Source organism: Miniopterus natalensis, chromosome 6 (genome assembly GCF_054644295.1).
Source record: "Miniopterus natalensis isolate mMinNat1 chromosome 6, mMinNat1.hap1, whole genome shotgun sequence".
NCBI lineage: Eukaryota > Metazoa > Chordata > Mammalia > Chiroptera > Miniopteridae > Miniopterus > Miniopterus natalensis.
In genome coordinates this window covers 89,295,861-89,316,271 of record NC_142086.1, presented here as the reverse complement: position 1 = coordinate 89,316,271, position 20,411 = coordinate 89,295,861, and the positions used below count along the sequence as shown (strand labels likewise).

Below are 20,411 nucleotides of genomic sequence, written 5' to 3'. Positions count from 1 at the left end.
AGAAAGAAACATCGATGTAAGAGAGGCAACTCCACTGGTCACTTCCATCACACGCCCCTTCTGGGGCTGGGGATCGAACCCGCAACTGAGGTACATGCCCTTGACTGGGAATTGAACCCGAGATCCTTCAGTCCGAGGGTCGATGCTCCAACCACTGAGCCAAACCAGCCAAGGCTCTCTAATACTTTTTTGTTCAGACCGAAACTAGTTAGTTACTCAGGACTATCATAAAGGTTATTGAGGGAATTCTTAAGAGACAGGGTTTAGGACCAATGCGGGTTTCCGAATGCTTTCCTTTTAATATCAAAAGATGGCAGAGATCGGGGCTCTGTGGTTAACTTTTCAGGTAGAAGGCAGGAATCAGCGGTGTGGTGAGATATGTAAGATCTTCAAGAATCCACTTGTCTAAAACATGAAACTAATATAATATTGTATGGCAGTTATACCTCAATAAAAAATACACAATAAATGAATTAACAAATAGACCAAAAAAATTAAATCACTTGGTATAATGAAAAACAGCAACCTAGGGTACTGAGTAGATTTGATTTTCTAAATTAAAGTCCGTAATCGAGCTCAAGGGTGACTCGATCACTGAAAATGTTTGCTCCGCGCTCAAGGACAAATAGAACGGAGCCATTTCTAGCCAGTTAGGTCACCCGCTCCCCCGGCAGCTGTCCTGCTTAATGGAATTACCTCGGAATTGCTTTTGCAGCCTCGACCAGAATAGCAAACGCCGGACCGGCTCCCAGAACAAACAAATTCCTGGTGACGGAGGGAGGCGACTCCCCAGCTCGCTGGGACCGCGGGCCAGGCCAGTGGACGGCGGGATGGCGGGTTGTTATTTAGACACAAATTTAATAAACTTGGCCCTAGATCGTGGCGCTGAAGAATGCTCCCCGATGCTCCCCTTTCTCCCGGCCACCGAGAGGGAGCTAAGCCGACATTTGTAAACCGAAACCTCAGGTTTCACCAGCTGGGGGCTCAACCAGCCCGTCCTTTTGCATTGGTGAGAGCAGACGGAAGGATCCACCGGGAGAACGCAAAGCTCATTATGTGTAAAATAGGAAAACTGGGCTTTAAGCCTCAAAGCAAGGAAATCAGAGTCAGCATCCAAAAACAAAAGAAGTAGAGTTTAGGAAAATCATAAAATTTTAACAGAATTTGAGAGGATAACTACTCCAATTTCAACCATTAGAGTCCATTTTGCATTTCCTTGCGGTTCCAAATGCCTATAACCTCAGGGGTTTCCAGGTCATGGATAATTAGTTTATCAGTGAGCAGACGGGTGGCACCGCCCTATAGATGTCAGCGCCTTAAACGAAGGGAATTTAGAAGACCTCAGGCATCACAGAATTACCTGGAAGCTTCGCCTTCTCCCACTTCCCACTTAGTTATGTGACTGCATTCTATGGCCTGTGAGTTACAAGACTACGTTCTATGGCCTGTCGGCCGCTCTCTAAATAGGAAAGACACCAAACCAGCCGGCCAAGGCCAAGGCCAACACCCTGGCTCTGTTACAAGGAAGTGCCATGTGCATTTGTGGGCAAAGACGCTGACTCCCCCCCAAAAAAGAAAAGATGTGAGTGGGGGCTTGGAGGGGAGAGGAGATCTGATCCTGTTTCCAGATTCCCTAATCCTGACCCATTCATTCAAAACAGACAGGGAGCCTGAGGTCAGCTTCACACACTTGTCCACCAACCAGTCGAGAAGCAACCCCTCGAGGCTCCTGTTTCCAAAAGGGGAGAGACGCTAAGTGGCCAGGAAACCAGTGTCCCTAAGATGTTGCAAATGCAGGTGCCGGTAGGTGACCCGCCACATAGGAAAGGGCAAGTCCACCTCAGGAGGAAACAGAACGTGAGACTCTGTGCCCTCTCAAGTACCTGTCACTGGCACAAAGGCGTCCGCACAGGTGTGAAAATAAGAGAGTTCAGGGCATTTAAGGGTGGGGGGACTTATGTCCCAGGTGTTTTTGGCCCCTCAGGGGCTACATGCCTCAGCTTGTCCAGCCCACCTTTGGGCACCATCTAAACCAGACCTGCTCTGGTTCCCTGGACCCCATCTCTGTCCAAATTCACACTAACTGGTGATGACAATGATCTGTGGGACCCCGGTCACAGTGACACCCCCTGCAACGAGCACCAGGAGAAGGGGGAGCTGAGAGGGACGGGTCTGACGCCGTCTCTTCCGTGAGTTATTTCACTGAGGCCGACCGGACAGAAGGTACAGGGCACAGATGGCAGGACACACTGGGTGCCCCAAACCAGGAACACAGCACTCATTCTGGAAGAGAGAACCGTGCAAAACTAGTACAAGATTTTCCTTTATGGGATTTGGGATGCTTAATAATGCCTGCTGAGTCAAAGAGTGCATGCGTGAGCCAATCAATCAATCAATCAATCAATGCAAGAGTCAATCAATCAACGATCCTCAAAACACACTGCCCGGCAGCTTCCACAGCACTGCGAACAGAAGCATCGGTGTGTGTGACATGTCGAAGGGACAGCGACAAGGGGCAGGAGGACAGGCCCGCCCAGGGAAGAGTCGGCTGCCGGAGCCCCGGAGCTCCTGGCCTGGCCCGGGGCACGCGTTGCGCTGAGAACCTCCCGCACCCCACCTGCCTCAGACTCACACGTTAACCTCCGTGAACAAGCTGGGTGATTCCAGGGGACCTTTACCTGCTCCCACTTTTCCTCAGAGGCCACTGGCGCGGCAGTAAGAACACGGTCACACTCACAGACCCGGAGAAGCTACCTCACCCGGCTGCCCGGAGTAAAGTAGGCCCTGGGCCGAGAGCTCTGGGAGTCCGACCATGGATTAAAACTTCCGGCTCTGAAACATCAGCGGCCGATACTTTTTGGAGGAAGGGCGATCTTGGTCAGCGGCCTGCGCCCCGGGAAGGACGGCGGGAGCTGCATCGCTGTGGCCACCGATTCTCCCATGGACACGATGGTACCACAGACTGTTTTCTTTGCCAGGAGCTAAAGGAACGGCATTCACAGAATTGCCAACCACAGAACTGGGGGAGGAGCGTCCACGAAAGGGTCGGGGTTCCAGAAGACCTACCAACCACTTGCCTTGGCAACAAGTGACGGGAGGAAAAACCAGCACAAGTGGGACCAAGAGCCCGGCCCTAGGCGCCCTTCACTGACTTCGCGGTTCCCACGAGGGCGGGAAAGCCGCTGCCTCTGGGCGGACCCTGACACTGCCGCCGTCGGCACTGATATGCCCGCTCCAGTTCTGGAATTCCTGCTTGCGAGTCCCCCAGAGACGGAGGGGACCCCGTCTCCTCGCGTCACAATCCTAAGCGGCACCACCTCCTCAGTCTGACGGTCATTCCCCTCCGCCCTCGGCGCTGGCTCCTCTCCCTCAGCATCACCTCCTCTCCGCCTCCTCAACTCGGTGCCCCCCGAGGTAGGAATCCCCAGTGGTCCTGCCCGCACCTCTGGTGGGGTGCAGGATGGGGCCCGGGGGGTGTGGCGGGACAGGCCACCACCTGCAGGGCTCCTCCGTGTCTTTAACTTTTCCGCAAGGCAGAGGGACCTCTCCCCGGACAGGACACCACCCGGCTGGCCACTGTCCCCTGCCTCTTGCCTCCCCTCTCCCGCCCTCTAGTGGATCCAGGGAGGACGGCAGCGACCACACGCCCAGAGCCAGGAGTGAGGCTCCCTGCAGCCCCAGGCAAACCCACGGAGCTTCTCGTGGAAAGGTGGCCACGTCCCCCCACTGCCACATCTTTGGTGCTACTGTTTATTGACATGATACCAGTGTGTCCCGGGACACAAATGCTATACAGCACACGTCCTGTAAGCACATGGAGGAAAATGTGTAAGTGCAGCTAGGCCTAGGTTAGAAAAGAAAAACTTAGCATTTTCTCTTAAACTAGTAAGAGCTGGCGCAGCTGGGGACACGTTCTAGGTTGACTTTGCACCGCCGGCCAGAGGTCAGGTGTCCGTCCAAGTGGAGGGGGCGTTGCTCTCACGGTCTGCAGGAGATCGCTGAACCGGGCTTTTCGGGTTCCTCACCCCAGACCACAGAGGAGATGATGCTGGGTCCCCCCCGAAACACGCTCCCACTCTTCCTCGGCCTCAGAACTTCATAATAATTTCATCCATCATCACACCTCGCCCTAAGAAACATATTTTAGATCTTAAGACTTTGAAACAGCCTGGCCCGCGTGGCTCAGCAGTTGAGCATCGACCTAGGATCCAGGAGATCGAGGTTCGATTCCCGGTCAGGGCACAGGCCTGGGTTTCGGGCTCAATCCCCAACAGGGGGCGAGCAGGAGGCAGCCGATCAGATCAATGACTCTCATCATGGATGTTTCTCTCTCTCTCTCCCCCTCTCCCTCCCTCTGCCTGAAATCAATAAAGATTTAAAATTAAAAATAAAGACTTTGAAACATAGCTCTGGACTTTTCAAAAGGCCCATTAATCCTAAATACGTCCCCAACGACGCATAGCATCTATCTTTTCTCCTGTCCTAACAACCGATGGACCCTCAGATGGATTTGGTGGCCAGTCCCCCTTCACCGCAGAGCTTAACCACCGAACCGAACGGCTCTTCCCTCTCAACCCTGGCCCGAGGCTAAGTTGTGATGGAGTCATTGTCACAGTGGGTGGCACCGAGTCACACGAAGTCCATGGACGACCCCAGTGGAACCTGCTGTTCTCCTCACGCAGGAATTCTGCTTTAGAAACTCCAGGGCTGTTTTTAATCCTTACTTAATAACATGGCTGCAACCAGCAGGAGCTTTTACAGGGAGACGAGGAGCTTACTTCCCCGCGAAGTTCTCACGAGGAATTATCGCAACAAAGGGCCGTCTTGTTCTGGAAAGCCGCTTAGTAACGCAGCCGGCTTACGGACCCCCGTGGTTCTTGTTCCTGAGTGGAGAAGAGCTTTCCACAGCGACTCACGGGGAGCAAACGCCGGGGCCACAGCGAAGGCCTGGCCACAGGGAGGCCCCTTTCCTTCCCTCCGCTCGGCGCCCTCCTCTGAACTCTGCACACAGCTACACCGCCCACCTCAGCCCTGCTCTTACTCCCCCAGATGTCACCAGCTTGAAACAGACACGCACCACGTGTCCTACATACCTACGGCCTCCAAAGCCCCCACCCCCGGTGCAGCAGCCCATAGCGTCCGTTCCATCGTAGCTCCTCCGTCTGTGAGTCGGGGGTTTGGGCCAGGCTGGACTAGCGGATCTTCCTGTTCCATGCGGCCTCCGCCCTTCCCTGCGTCCCTCTGTTAGAAGACTGTGCACATGGTGGACGAGTGAATGGTGACCATGCACAAGCCTGGGTTCTAGAGCGGGTGCAAAGAACTGTGCGGTCGCTTTTGACCATATGTATTGCGCAGAACGTAAATTTTACAATCCCATAGGCGCTCTCCATCTGAGCCGGCAACGCCTCACAGCCCCGTTGCACTCACGGGCCCTGGCTCCTGTCTGAGCACAGCCATCGAACGGCTACTAAAGCACCGAGCCTGTTACAGGTCATTCTGGACTTTCCATGTCTGGGGCAGGAGACAAGAGTCAGGAACGCAGGCGAAGACCACAGTGGGGGAGGGTGGCCGAGGTCACTCCATGGTGACCGGCTGGTGGACGGGCCGGCCGCTCGGAGGGGCCCGAGGCAGCTTCGCCCACTCGCCTAGTGTCTGGGCCCAGGTGGCCAGAGGGTTGAGCTCAACTGGGATTGTCACACGGGGCACCTTCAGGCAGCCACTGCCTCACGGTGGCCTCGAGGTGGCCAGCGAATGGAAGGGGTTTGGGGGATGGGTGGACAAGGTGAAGGGATTGAGACCTACAAATCATCAGTTATAAGAATAGTCCGGGGATGTAAGGTACAGCAGAGGGAGTGCAGTCAATGAAAATCTAATAACTGTGTGGTGCAGGTAGGTACTGGACTGATCAGGGTGATCATTTCATGAGTTACATGAATGTCCAATCACTACGCTTTCACCTGAAGCTAACATGATATTGAATGTCCACTGTAAATTTTTTAATTTTTTTAGCCGATAGCCAGTGGCCGGGACCATGTGGTTCAGTGGTTGAGCAGCAACCTATGAACCTGGAGGTCACGGTTCGATTCCCGGTCAGGGCACATCCCGGGTTGCGGGCTCGATCCCCAGTCGGGGGCGTGCAGGGGGCAGCCGATCAATGACTCTCATCATTGATGTTTCTCTCTCTCTCCCTCTCCCTTCCTCTCTCTGAAATCAATAAAAAAAAAAAATTTTTAAATCAATCAAGGTAATTTACTTTAATAAAAAAAAAAATATGGCCAGTGAGCAAGGCAGCGACGGCCCAGCCCTCGGCAAGGAGACCCACCCAGCCCCACGCCCCGCGGATCCTGCTGCTCGGGGCCGGTAGGGGGAACCAGGCCCGCATCTCGATGGGACCGTCGATGGGACCGTGGCGAAGGCCATGCAGCCGCCTCCAAGCCTCTCACTGTCCGATTTCAGGCTGAGCCAAATGCTCTAGTCGTTCATCTATAGACCCAATTCTTTACCAACTGGAGAAAATGTGAGCGTCTGGAAACAATGGAGTTTGGGGTTTTTAATATTCAGCGATGGGCAGAGCAGCGTATCTGCGGCACTAACTGCGGCAAACCCCGCACCTGGGGGCGGCTCAGGGTTAGGCCGCGGTGCTGTTTACGACGCAGAGAATCACACCGTGCTGGGCGGACCGGCAGCTAACAAACGCCGTCCCCTCCGCATCTGATACGCTAATTCCTCTCGAGTTTTCTTGGGCACCGGGCTGTTTGGAGAATTAAATGACACAAAGAAACCATTGAGCGAAACCCAGGCTTCCATCCTGCCCGGCCACTTACGGGAACGGAGCTGAAGGCTTTGGCCAGAGTTCACACGGAGGGGACAGAGCTGGGGGAGATTAAGCCTTTCCAAGGCTGTTTGAACTCGCCGCCACAGAGGCCCTGAGTGAAGGCGCCAGAAAGTACTAACTCTCCTCAGTTAGGGAGGAAGCCCGGTGTTCCGGGACCTCCAGACAAACGACACGGCTACCCTGGTGGCCCTCAGCCCACGGCCGCGGTGAGGTGCTGGGTGTTCATACGCCCGGCGTGGCAGGTGTCCTAGGGGCCCATCAAAACCCCTCAAGTGCCCCGACCAAGGCAGTAGTGACCTCCTGTCCCTGACCCTTGTCCCCGCACCCCACGGTGGCTACAGGTGGGCAGAAGCGTTAGGGGAGCCCCTGCGGGCACATCACGAGGTCCTTCCCACTGGACCGCAACATCCTGAGCCCGCAGGTTAGAAACTACAAACAAAGCCTGCGCAGGACGCACCCAGGTGCTGTCCCTCCTGAGGCTCGCCGCCCCCCCGCAGCGGCCCATGGGGTTGGGGGGCCAGCCTCTCCGGCTTCCCGGGGAAGGCTCTGCACTCGCCACTGGGAGAAGCGGGGGCTGCGCAGGGGGCCTCGGGGGCGCTGCGGGCGTCTCTCCTGAAAATAAAGGCGGCTTCTCCGTGAGGGCGAGGGAGCGGCGTGACCGGGCATGTGGCGCGGCCCAGACCACGCTCAGGGCCCTCTCTGCAGAAGTCCCAGAGTTCCGTAATTGTATGTAATCTTACGTTATCGGGATTTGCTGTAGTCCATACTGTAGATATGCTGCTCGGCGCATCACCGACAAAATAAAATAAAGTTTTAAAAAGCCCTGGCCAGTTTGGCTCAGTGGTTAGAGCATCGGCCCGAGGACTGAAGGGTCCCGGGTTCACTGCTGGCCACGGGCACCTGCCTTGGTTGCAGGCGTGGTCCCAGCCCCCATCGGTGAGCGTGCGGGAGGCAACCAGTCGATGTTTCTCTTCCAGACGTCTTACCAAGGCCTGCCTCGGGCCCCTCAGCGCAGGCCGCCCGCCCGCCCGCCGGCCACCACGGAGTGGCCCTGGTCACCCTCCCCCCTGTGGTCTCCGCCTGCCTCCCCGACCGTCACCTCCTACCATGGACACAGAATGACGTGGAACAGGCTCGGTCCTTGACTAGCTGCTCGATGGCTGTGCTCGGACCGGAGCCGGCCTTAAGTGCAGCCTGACTGCGCGGCGTTGCTGGCTCAGGCGGAGAGCGCCTGTGGGGCTGTAAAGTTTACACCCTGCACAATATGTGTCGTTAAAACTGACCCCCAGTTCTCTGCACCCACGACGGCAGCCATGCTTGTACCCTGTCTTGTCGTCCATCCGTCCGTCCATGTGCACAGTCTCCTAACGGAGGGGCCGCAGCAGAGGGCGGGGCCCGTGCTCAGAGAGCTGGAGGACAAGCCCCGGCGTCACTCCCCGCGGTCACTGCCACCGGCCATCCTGCCCTGCCCAGCTGCCCCAGCACCCCCGTGCTCCCCTCCCTCGGGCGGCATCTTCACTGCTGTAACCCCAGCCCCACGCACGACATCTGACAGGTGGCGGGTAATCAATGGACATTTGCTTTAAATAGCCCCGTGGGTCCCAAAGACGGCTCCGGAACATGGAAGACGGACGGCAGAGCTTCCTTCCGCCCCCATCAAACACTCAGCCTTCACGGGGACGCCCAAGCACAGAAGGGAAGGGAAACAGTGAGTCGGGGGGAGAGCCCACAAACCCTGTAAAAATATGGAATGAGGGATTTTTTTAAATACGATGACTCCTTGCAGGCACGTGTAGGATGAGACTCACCCTCGCAGCCTGAGTAAGTCGAGGCCAACACGGTCTGTGTCTCCACAGAGCTGCCTCTCGGGGCCTCAGCATCGCCTCTCCAAAGGCCCGTGGATACGTGTGAATTTCAGCTCCCCCCTCGCCCCTCAAGCCTAAGCGAGGGGGCGTCCGCGTCGCGCCGGGCCTCTGCCGACAGGGCTGGTCCCCCTCGTGTCTAAGTTTTGGTTAATTCTCCCAACAAGCCGTGAGCACGCATGGATCTGTGGGAGGCCCGACCTCACGAGAACATTCTGACACCGCTCCTCCCGGGCGATTCCTTTCCACAGTGGCTTTTATTTGCAAGAATAAAATTCATTCGCTCGCCGCTCGGCCAAGATCAAAGACGGAGCCGCGGGGACCCGCGACGCTCCTGCCGTCCACGCACTTTGGGCTTTGTTTTGAGCAGGAATTCTTACTGTGTAAAAAAGAGTTTGACCCTGAAAGGCCGTGTGCTTGGTAAAAAACGTAACCTGCTAATTAAAGAGCAAGCGAGAGGCGTGATATGAAAGACTCGCTCCCTCAGGACTTCAGTTACAGGATGTAAAGTAAAGCAGAGCGTTGAAAGATCCCGGGAGGTGAAGGTGATGTTTCCGGGGGGTCGCCCCAGCCCACGCTGTCTCCCCGGGATCAGCCACCAAGAATTACTCAGACTAAAGGGGCAAGTTACTCCAGGACAGTAGGCAAAGCAGCCCCATAGGTAGACCTGAAACTCACGTCCCAGACAGAGGCTTCATGTTCGTGATATAAAAATCAAGAAGAAGGCCAAAAGGCAGCGTGAAACATGGACAAAGGCCATAGCAGCCAGGTCACGGAAAAATAGTGACCAGGAGTCTTTAAGTCTATAAAGGAACTCGATCTCGTGCGCACTAGAAAAGACGCGAGTTGCATGGCGATGGGCCTCCTCTCAGATTCAGAAAGTTGGGGAAGCAAACACGGCGCGGCCTAGTGTCAGGAGCCCTGTTTGGTAAAAAAACAAACAAACAAACAAAAAAACACAACAAAAAAACAACCTCTTTGAAGAGGAAATGTAATGGTCATCAACATCTTAACTATGCATATCCTTCCCCCAGCAATCCCACTTCTGGGGAGTTAGGGTCCGTACATGACTGTACACCTCGAAGGACGCTCGCCGCAGCATCGGTAACATGTGTACCCACAGGAGCCAGCTACCTGAGCACCCACCTGAGGGAACCTGGTTGTAGAAAACCGTCCCTAGGGAACCAGGACATTTTTATCAGAAATGTGAGAGAGCCACAGGCACCAAGAGGAATGAATCCTAAGATATACTGTTAAGAAAGCAAGACGTAGCCCAGTGTATTTCCAGGGTACTCCTTTTTACGTGGGAATGGTATTTTTAAAAATACGTCTGCACTTGGGGTCAAATATATGGTGACAGAAGATGATTTGACTCTGGGTGGTGGGCACACAATGCAATACACAGACCACGTATCGCAGAAATGCACACTTCAAACCTCTATGATCTTATTAACCAATGCCACCCCAATAAATTTAATTTAGAAACATACGTCCACAAATTATCTTTCTCTTTAAAAGGTGGAGTTAATTCCACTCTCCATAGGGGCTGGGAATCCAGGAAACCCAGTGGAGAAAGTCCAAGTGGCGGGGAGCTGAGCCTCCTGCCAACAAGCATGGAAGAGGGTCCTCCGACCCCAGTCCATCCTTCAGATGAGACCACAGCCCTGCCAACGTCCCCACTGCAACCTCTGAGCCAGAACCACCCAACGAAGCTGCTCCCAGATTCCTGACACAGGAAAACCGTGAATCGTAAATGTTTGTTGTTTCAAAATGCTACACCTGAGAGTAATTTGTTACGCGGCAACAGCTAGCGAACACAGTGAGGATATTTACATATACGCTTGGACATGCACAGAACACCTCTGGGAAGGTATTTAATGGTTCTCTCCTGGGAGGAAAACAGCAGGCCGGGCCTCAGGGGCAGAAGGCGGCCTCCTGTTCGTTGCATTATATGTTTTTATATTAATAAATGTTTTATTGTTGTAATGTATTAGCTTTTTAAAATAAAATCAGTACTAAGTACATTTTACAAAAGAAACCCATGGACTACATGAATTACCAAACTGTGTATAAATATGTCTAATCTCTATTGTATTTCAACTTTACTTAAATCAAGATTATGGAATTGGCAGGCAAAAAAAAAAAATTCTAACCATATATATAAGATGTTTGGAGTCTCGAGTATTTCTCACTGTGATAGACCCGGCTGATTCTTTACCCAGGGGCCTCTTTATTCAGCATTCCTCTTTTACTTTGCTAAATGAAGCCCCAGCTTTGTGCCAAAGACAATGTATCTAACCCCAGATAATTAATCAAAGTAGGTTTAAGCCAGGAGTCAGCAAACTTTTCCTAAGGGGCCTGATAGGAAGTATTTTAGACTTTGTCGACTCCAGCTGAAGACAGAATTGGACGTTGTCTCCCTAGCTCCTTCTAGAGTGGAAAAAACAGCTCCTCCAAGCAGAGCCCACTTCATGAATCACCACCCTGTCTGAACGGGACCAGAGAAAATTGACAAGAAGCGAGGTCTCAGAGATTTAAACATCTGACTCCCCAACTCGCAGGGAAGACTTCTCTTTGCTGAATGTCATAGGAGCTCAGAGAACGGCCAGAGCAAAGCCGGCCTATTTTATTTTATATTTTTAAAGATGATCGTTCTTTTTTTTAGTATTTTTTATTGATTTCAGAGGGAGGAAGGGAGAGGGAGAGAGAGAGATAGAAACATAAATGACAAGAAAGTCATTGACCGGCTGCCTCCTGCACGCCCCCTACTGGGGGTTGAGCCCACAACCCGGGCCTGTGCCCTGACCCGGAATCGAACCCCGACCTCCTGGGTCCTAGGTTGATCCTCAACCACTGAGCCGCACCGGCCAGGCTCAAAGTGGGCCTGTTTCAGAAAATCTTGAAGAATTCATACTAGGGATTGCCAGAGGGTCCCACCCTCTGTGTCTCCCAACACAATTAAATCAATACCTACTTAGTGACCTCCCGCTCCCGCCGGCCCTGCCCTTCCGAGCAGCATTGCCTGGCCTGCCCTGTGCCACACCCTGAGCCGGGGCCGGAGAACAGTGGCGAGTCAGCCATAGGGTCCCTGCTGCCCACCGCAAGCTTCCAGCCCTGGTCGGGTTCCAGCCACTCCGCAGAGCGCGGGCCTCGGCCCCGTCCTCCGTGGGGGACCCTAAGCTCCGGGAGGGCGGGGCCCTGCCAGTCTGGCCTGACGCTGTGTCCCCAGACTCGCACAGCGCCCCACACGGCAGGCAGCCAACCCACGTGCACTGAGCTGGCAGGTTAGCCTGTGGCACTGCGTCCACGGGAGCCTAAGGCGCGGACCGGAGCTCTGCATTTCGTACCTTCCCTCAAGTTCTAGGCTTGCTCTCTGCGCGTGTCCGAAACAAAGGGGTAAACTGAGGTGTTTCCAAAGGGTTCTTCAGACACTCAAAGAGGTCGGATATCTGAGTGGACCGAAAGGAGGAGAGCAGGCCATGCGACACCCAGGATATAAAGGGACCTGCTGCGAGGGGGGGGGGGGAGGGCTCACACCGAAGGTAAGCTCAAGGGCTCACTTACCCCTCCGTCCAGGGCACACGGCCCCTCAGCCATGACAGGGACAGGGCACGAGAAGCCACAAGTCCCTGTAGCCCTGTGGGTTTCAACATCTGTGGCCCGCTGCCTGGATGTCTTCATGGGGAGCGTGTCTCTGGCTCTTCGCAAGGGACACTGGACTAGGACAGGAGGGTCACGTCTGGTGTCCAGCTTCTCACTGGCTGAGTCACCTTGACTCTAATCATCACCGGGAAGCGCTGGCCGAGCGCCTCCCGCGAGCCACAGCCCCGCCGGCGGCGAGGATGCCACGTGGGTGCCAGTGTGCACGTGCCGCATGCCCTCGTGTGGGTAGGAGCCAAGCAAAACGTGATGTCCGACCTCAGCTCCCACCACAATTAACCCTCCGCGCATTTCATGCCTGTGATTTGTAGGCAAGTTGTACAAGACACTCAGAAAACAAATGACAAAAAGTCGCATTAGAGTCACAAAAGTGCATTTTTGCTCATTTCCCTAAGGACCACAGTCCACACACAGTTATGAAAATATCATCCCCCTTCCAAGCGCCCCGAAGACCAAGCCCCACAGAGCAGGTCTCAACGTGCTCTCTCCCCGCAAAATGTGCGCAGAGCCGCAGACAACTGGGGCGCCGCAGGTCACTCGGACGCTGATCCCACCAGACTCTCGGCCCACTCCCGTCCTGCCAAAGGCTGGGGGTGGCACAAAACTGGGACAGCTGAATGGATTCATTCATTCATTCGTTCATTCATTTGGGGAGGCATTTCTGGGTGACAAGTATTCAAAGGCTACGTCCTTCTTGAGTTTTACCTGCACCATCCTCAGCTTCACCTCTCTGGAGCCAGTCTCCAGGCTCAGCAGCAGCTCTATGTTAATAGTCAAATGTGTGGTGTCCAAAGCATGATTTAAGAAACTCTTAGACTCTGGCCCAGGAGTATTCACTGGTCACGCTGAGGTTTTATAAGTCATGAGAAATTTGCCAGGAAACCCATATCTCAGACTATCCCACCCTAGACCGCGCCTCAGCGTATACACACTGGACTAGAGAACCAGCCCTCAGGGGGAGATTATAGGGTAAAGAAGTTTACCCTACAATTTGATGACAAGTTAACACTTCTTTGAGAAAACAAAACTGAAAATTAGCATGATCAGCAATTAATTTGCCAGACAATGCTTCAAGGGAGCTTTCCTTGGCCTGTTCTGCACTCTCCAGGTCCTTTCACATCCAAGAACACATTCCCACACACTCACAAGATGAAACAACACATTCATGAGGTGACGGTCCTCGCCTCACCGAGATGGGGAATATCAACCACCAAGAGGCTGAGAGTACAAGCAGATTTTATCACTATGTATTTATTACTGGGTCGTATGTCATTACTTTCTGGTATATTTGGAACCAATACATTTATTTTTAAAAATATAGGAAGACATGTAAAAGTTAGAAGTTCACAAATAGGATGTGGGCTCATCAGTCTAAAACTGTGCTTGCCGGACTGTCCCACGGAGGCCGGGCAGGGTTTGGAGGAGCACTGGGCACTCGCCCCAAAGAGCAGCTCTGTGAACCCCACGCTTCAGCGATGCCATAAAAAACTCCCCAAGACACACCTGCCTGCACCTGTCTACAAAACCCAGGAGGCTGGGTGTCCGCTCTGGAATAGGGTCCAATACAATGGAGCCCAAAGAAGGGACCCAGACAAGGCTCAATCTGGCAAAGAAATCCTACTGGGAACTAATCTGAAGTATCACGCTGGTGTGTTATTACACTGTTGACCTTTGCAGTTATGAGTAAAGAAGTTCACTCCAAAGGTATAACAGTGTAATGGGGTCTTGCTTGTTTTTGTTTTTTGTTTTCTTTTGTTATTCTGGGGCCTTTCATTTTGCTTTTAAAGACAGTGATTTGTAGGATAAGCAGAAAGTGAGAGGCCTCAGCCATTCCATGAGATACATCTTAAGTGACCCTCAGAAGTTGGATCAGGCAGTAGTTGCTTGAAAATCAATCTCACTGTTTGGAGATCTGTTTGTTTCCTTAAAGGAAAAAACAAAACAAAAAAAGGATGACTGATCGACTGATCACGGGCCAATCATGAGAGTAAAACCTTCTGGATAATCTGTCCGTGATATGTCCTGGCTCTGCCAACACAAACACTCCCCCGCAGAACCCGAGAAAACAACTTCTTTTTACTTTTCATCACATTCTGACCCCCGAAGAATCGAGGTAAATAGGTACCTAGAGGGATTTGCCCTAAAAAAAAAAAAAAAGTACAATGGCAGAGATGAAGTAGGGAGGGGACTGTTTCTGAGCAAAAGCAATGAAAGTTTATCAGTAGCAAATGTAGCCGTGAGAACTCCCACTTACACTACGCTCACTTCAAGCAGGTACAGTTCTAAGTGCTCTGTTTAATCCTTGAATTTCCACAACAACCTCACTGGGTAGGTAGTATTATTGTCCCCAACAAAGGCACAGAAAGGTTAAGTAACTTGCCCAAGGTCACACAGCAAGAAAGTAGCAGAGTGAGGATGTGATCCCCGAACCCAATAGCTCTAAGGTCCATGCTATTGATCACTGCAGTCTACCCCTCATGCAGGCAGCCACCCATCCAAACCTCCGTCACTTCCCAGACATGTGCTCCACGCCGGAGACGTCAGATCAATTCCACACCGTCAAGGGGAGAGACAGAGCCCGCAGAGGGTAGTGTCCTGTGCGAGTGAAACTTCACCAGAGGGATGTCCAACCCCGAGTGGGGTTGGAAACCACTTCCCAGAGGAGGTGAAACCTGCTCTGAATCTTGGACACACAGACAAACAGGCAGAAGGCACGGAGCGGGGGCAGAGGGGAGCTCAAAATTTCAAGGCAGAAAAAATGTGCTCTCAAAGGACAGTAAGTAGCTCAATACAGGTGGCACAACGTTACCATAGGTGGCAAAGGGTAGGAACTTCCAGGTGATACTAAGGAGGCAGGAATAATATGTTGAGGGCCTTGTGGCCTGGCTAAGGGGTGCAGATTTATCTGAAAGTCTACAACAAACAACTGAAGAACTTGACACTAAGAAACAAAATGATCAGATCTTTTTCCCCTCAGTCACTGGCTATCACTAAAGGGACCTGATCGGAGAGAGCCAAGAACGGCAGCGGGGGGACTAGCTGGAAAACTGTTACTGTGTTTCAACACAGCGGGAGGACTAGTTGGAAAACTGTTACTGTGTTTCAACAGCATAGCATGTAGCCATGTGTGGCCCGAGCGGAGCAACAGCAGGTTACTGAGCCCCGGAGCAGACCGGGCGCGCAGGGCACCTGACCCCTGACCCGGCCTTCCCCAGCCCCCCTGCAGACTCAGGCTCCCCATGCGCTTCCCAGGGGCTGTGTCCTCAGGTCATGTCCCAGTGCAGACTCTTCACATGCGCAGGACAGCAGCTTCTCACTAGTGAAGACACACGCACATCCTTTCTTTCCTAACCACCTTGCCACTCAAATGGTTGTCGAAATTCTGATGCTAATCACCTTGGGAAAGTTTCCTTTTCTGCTTGTTAGCATTTGCTTACACTTCAGCCGAGGAGGTTTAGGTCATAACTGCCCCTCTAAGCCTGGAATGTTCGGGAAGGATTAGGATCCAACAAGCAATGCACATTCCTGACCTTATTACCTGCGCTCTCTCGGTCTGGCCACAGGTCTTTTTGCAAAGGGCTTTTTAAACAAAGATCCTCGTGTGAGCTGCAGCGAGACCTTATTTCTGATGCCTTGTAAAAATGCCTGTTTAAACTCAAAACGTCCTCAGTCGTGTCTCTTGCAGACTGTTTACCAAAATGACTGCTCTCTTCCCATGTGGAGTGAGGATCCACCTGTGACATAGAGGCGGACACTGTGGGAGCCACCAGCATCCTGTATTCTTCCAAAAAGAATCTTAAAATGTTCAGAAAGTATTATAATTTAAATAAAAGTCTATTTTCCTCCTGACATACCTTACTGATTCTACCAAAACGGGACCCCTTCTTGGAGCTGATAACATTGGCCAGAGGCCTGGCACCTCTCATGTTACAACCCACCCGTTTGCATTTTTTCACTTCAAGTATCAGAACTTCTTTGGCAGAAATTGCTTTGAACATCAACAGGGCTTGTTGCTTTTTTTTTTTTTTTTTTTTTTAAGTAGTTAATTCTTTAATAACCTCCTGACTAGAAGGGACAGTTAGGGTTTTCAGGACAAAGGACAGTGGGGATGCTGGCCCCACATCCTGACTTCCCACGGCCTCCACCCCAACCTCTCTGCTTCCAAAGCGCTCCTTTAACTCATCTCCAGGAAACCCAGGCTCTCCGCCTCCTGCCGCGGAAAAGGGCGCTGGTGACCCTCCAGATGCCTAGGGCAGGGGCCTTGCTCATCCCTCTGGGGCCAAGACTAAGAATGGGTGGGGGCGTCGGAGGAGTTGGGGACAGCGGGATTTACCTTCACGAAGAGGGTGATGTCGTGCTCCCGGCCCGGGGCCCCCTCCTCGGAGGCCTCGAGGTCCTCCCCACGGTCCTCCACACGCGCCGTCTCCTCTGCGCCCCGCGCGCTGTCCTCCGCCAGGTGGTTGCTGAGCCCCGCAGCCCCCGGGCCCGGGACCGCCCGCCCGTCCTCCTGTCCGTCCTCCTGTCCGTCCTCCTGTCCATCCTCCCGTCCGTCCTCCCGCCCGTCTGCGCTGCCCTCCGGGGCCCCCTGCCCGCCCCCGGCTGCGGCCTCCCCGCCGGTCCCTTCCCCGCCGCGCTCTCGCCTCTCCCGCTCCTTGGGCCCCTCCGGGCCCACGTCCTCGCCTGCGCCTGCCCTCGCGTCCCCGGGGGCCACTTCCTCTGACTCCTCGGTCCCGGGCGCCCCAGCCTCCTCCGCAGCCCCCACCTCTGCACCCCGAAGCTCCCCTATAATCTCCCCGACCAGCCCCGCGTGGCTGCAGCCCCCACTCTCCTCCGCTGCGGCCTCAAGCGACTCTACCTGGGGCTGGGGGCTGCCGTCTCCTCTGTCCTGGGGCTCCCCCTCGGCCCCGGGGGCCCCTCCCGCCAGCCCCTCGGCCTCCATGCTGGCCCCCCGCGGCCCCTCGGGGTCCTCGCTGGTCCCCGGCGCCCTGGGCGCCCTGCTTCCCGGTTCCTCGGGGCCGCGCTCAGCCTCCCCCTCTGCCTTGGGGCCCCCGGGCTCTCCAGGCTCCCCCTGCGCCTCTCTCGGGGCCTCGCCCTGCAGGTCGTGCCCACAGCTCGCCTCCTCCACCAGCTCTGCGCCTCTTGCCCCCTCCTCTCCCGCGGGGCCCTCCACGCCCCCCGGGGGGCCCTCCTGGGGCTCCGGCTCGTCCTGCGCCCCGCTCGCGCCCGGCGCCTCCGCCCCGGGGTCCCTGCCCGCGCCGGGCGCCAGCTCGCCCGCGCGCCCCGCGCCTTCTCCTCGCTTCACCGCGGCCGTCGCGGCTGCGCCCGCCCCCTCGCCCTCCGGCGTCTCACCTGCGCCCTCGCTCGCCTCCTCCCCCTTCGGCTCGGGGCCCGCGGGCCCGGGATCGCCTGGTTTCTCCGCCAGAGGCGCGGAGCCTTCCAGCGGCCCCTGGGGACCCGGGGCGCCCCCCTCGGGCTCTGTGGCCTCGGCCATGGCCGCAGGTCCCTGTCCTTGGCCCAAGCCCCTTCCTTGAGGCTGCTGAGGGGGCAGGTGGCGCCGGGAGAGGGGCCGGGGCCCAGGGCCACTGCGCCCCGTCCGAGAGGACGCTGGGCTCTGGCCTCGGCGGCTCCGGGCGGCGCCTGGACGCGCGGGGAGAAGTCCGCGGGGCCCCGCCGGCGCCCTCCTGCTGGGTTTAAACTACCCTTCGCTAGCGCCCCTCCCAGGCTCGCGTCTGCTCCCACCCGGACCCCGATTCTGGCTGCGGCTCCCCGGACGCGCGGGCCGCTTTGCTGCTGCGCCTTTGAGCGCCTGGGCTGCGCCCTGGGCTTGACCAGAAGTCCTTGTGCCAACGCCACCCTCCGGGGCTGGGGCGGGGTTTGCTCCCCACCTCTCCCCCCACCTGTCCCCAATCTGGGCGAGCTGGGCACCTGGCCAATGACAGCCTTTCTCCTAGGCCCTCTGAGTTTCAGTGGAAAGATCCTGGTTCTACTGGCCACTCGGGTGTTTACTGGAGCAGCTTTAAGTTCCAGAGGCATCTCCATCGCTCCCCGCCCCCCGCCCCACCTCCCAGTACCTGAATCCCACTGTCCTCAGCAGCCAAACATTCAGCTTCTCGGCTGGTACCCAACTGCAGAATCCCGAGTCCCGCCTCGCCATGCAAGAGCGAGGGGGTAAATCCGGGAGGAAAAAGGAGAGGCCACCCTGCCTTGGGTCTTGCAGACCCTCCTGGGAAGTCCCACATGTCCTGGTGTCGAAGCGAGAGGAGCCAGCTGAGCTGCTCTGACCAGAGATGGGGTCTGCCGTGCCAGGGGCCCCTTCCTATGTGAGGAGCACACTGGGGTCCCTCCCTGGGGGAAGGTTCTGCCCACCCTCTCCCTGGTCCCTGGGCTCTGGACACTGAGAGTCCGTCTATCTTGCAGGTGCCCCTAGATCTTCTAAAACCCTGGCCAAAGCTCCTGCCTCTCAGCTGTGTGTTAGGGGTTTGGGGAGGTGGGGAGGTTAGAAATACAAGCTCTGAAGGGGGGGCTGTGGAAGCCACTAGGTTAGGAATCTCCGGGATCGCCTTTTCCCTGAAAATGGAAGTTATGACACTAGCGTAGAAAGGTGGTTATGAGCCAGGCTGGACCCTGTGGGTTTCTGCGAGGAGCTGGTTGCTCGCCCAGGATGGCCCAGCCTGAACGTGGTGGAGGAGGGGTCCCAAGTGAGGGCGGAGGTGAGGCTCTTGGCAGCTGTGAGCTGCCCCGAGACCCAGCAGCCTGGCCGGTCCACGGAGGGCTCGGTTATCACAAAGATCAGCGGTGTCTCTGACAGGGCGGGGTCACACACGTGGCCAGTCGCCGGGATGTCTCCCTCTAACTCCCGCTGCTCATCGCTGAAGGCTGACAAGACGGGAGCCCGCTGTCACCCAGATCCACGCCACCTCCCTCCAAGGCTGTGCCCTGCCTGGGAGGAACCCACCAGAAGGCTCATCGCCATGACCAGCGTCTACTCAAAGCAAGAGCACGGCCCTCCCCCCGGTGAGCTGGACGGACACGGCAGCCAGGAGCCCGCTCTGCAGGGGCTCGGGCCACCCGGAGAAGGGGCCCGCCCTGTTCGCAAGGCGAGGAGACCGCCGCAGCCCTGTTGCTTAGGGAAGGGCGACGCAGAGCCTCAGCCCCTAATGCCGAAGCGCAGTCCCTAACGCAACCCCGAGACCGTGTGCTTCAAAAAAAGAAAGACCACTGAGTGCTTCTGGTGTGTGCTACGCAACACTGCACGCCCCCCGGGGTCAAGCGCCTTACTGTTCCCAGTGACACAGGCTCCCAGCAGGTGGGACACGAACATGGCCCATGGCTTCAGGGCGCCCTGTCCGAGCTCACCCCCAAACCAGTTCTGGTCAGCCTGGTTTTGCGTCCCCCCAAAGCTTGCCGTTTTCAGAGTTGTTTGGGTTTCCAAACGTGTGTAAGGATTGCGGTCCTGCAGCCCGTTGAGGGGCTTTAGGTTCATTGCCCTTTTTTGAAATAAATTTTTAAAAAATTTTTAATGTATTATTTTAAAATGATTGTAGGCTCAAAGCTGAAAATAGGGAAGACAGAAAATAACAGAGCTCTTTACAATTTATGCAGATCTATGGAGATCATAATGAAATACGTATCACACACTCTTTTCCCATCCCTGTCAAAGGACACTTAGGCTGTTTCCATATCTTGACTAGCAATAACGCAGCAATGAACACTGATAAACACCCTGTTTTATTTATTTTTTAATACTCACCTGAGGATATTTTTTCCATTGCTTTTCAGAGAAAGTGGGTGGGGAGGGGAGAGAAACATGGAGTGAGAGGAACATCGAGTGGTTGCCACCTGCACACACCTGGACTGGGGCCGGGGATGGAGCCTGCAGCCCAGGTACGTGCCCTTGGCCAGAATCACACCTGGGCCCTTCAGTCCGCGGGCGGATGCTCTAACCACTGAGCAATCCAGCCAGGGCAGCACTCTGAACACAACTCTTAGGCTCTGCCCCGCTTTTCCGCCTTGTTTTTCCCCACAGCAGTTGTCTCCCTATGGCATAGACGATC

General features: G+C 55.2%; 1 protein-coding gene across 4 annotated transcripts in view; it reads right to left on the bottom strand.

The window, feature by feature from the left end:
* Positions 1-17,848, bottom strand: part of CLIC6 (CLIC family member 6) — a 32,471-nt gene extending 14,623 nt beyond the window's left edge. Inside the window, exons 1-2 of one of the 4 annotated variants that reach the window (XM_087818023.1) lie at positions 16,908-17,848; positions 16,691-16,835 (exon numbers count right to left, since the gene is read on the bottom strand). In XM_087818023.1, the coding sequence (XP_087674149.1) occupies positions 16,691-16,835; positions 16,908-17,848 (1,086 nt within the window). Of the gene's footprint in view, positions 1-16,690 lie in introns of all 4 variants that reach the window. The other 3 variants (XM_087818022.1, XM_087818025.1, XM_087818021.1) reach the window with 3 other exon arrangements.
* Positions 17,849-20,411: the final 2,563 nt, after the last annotated feature.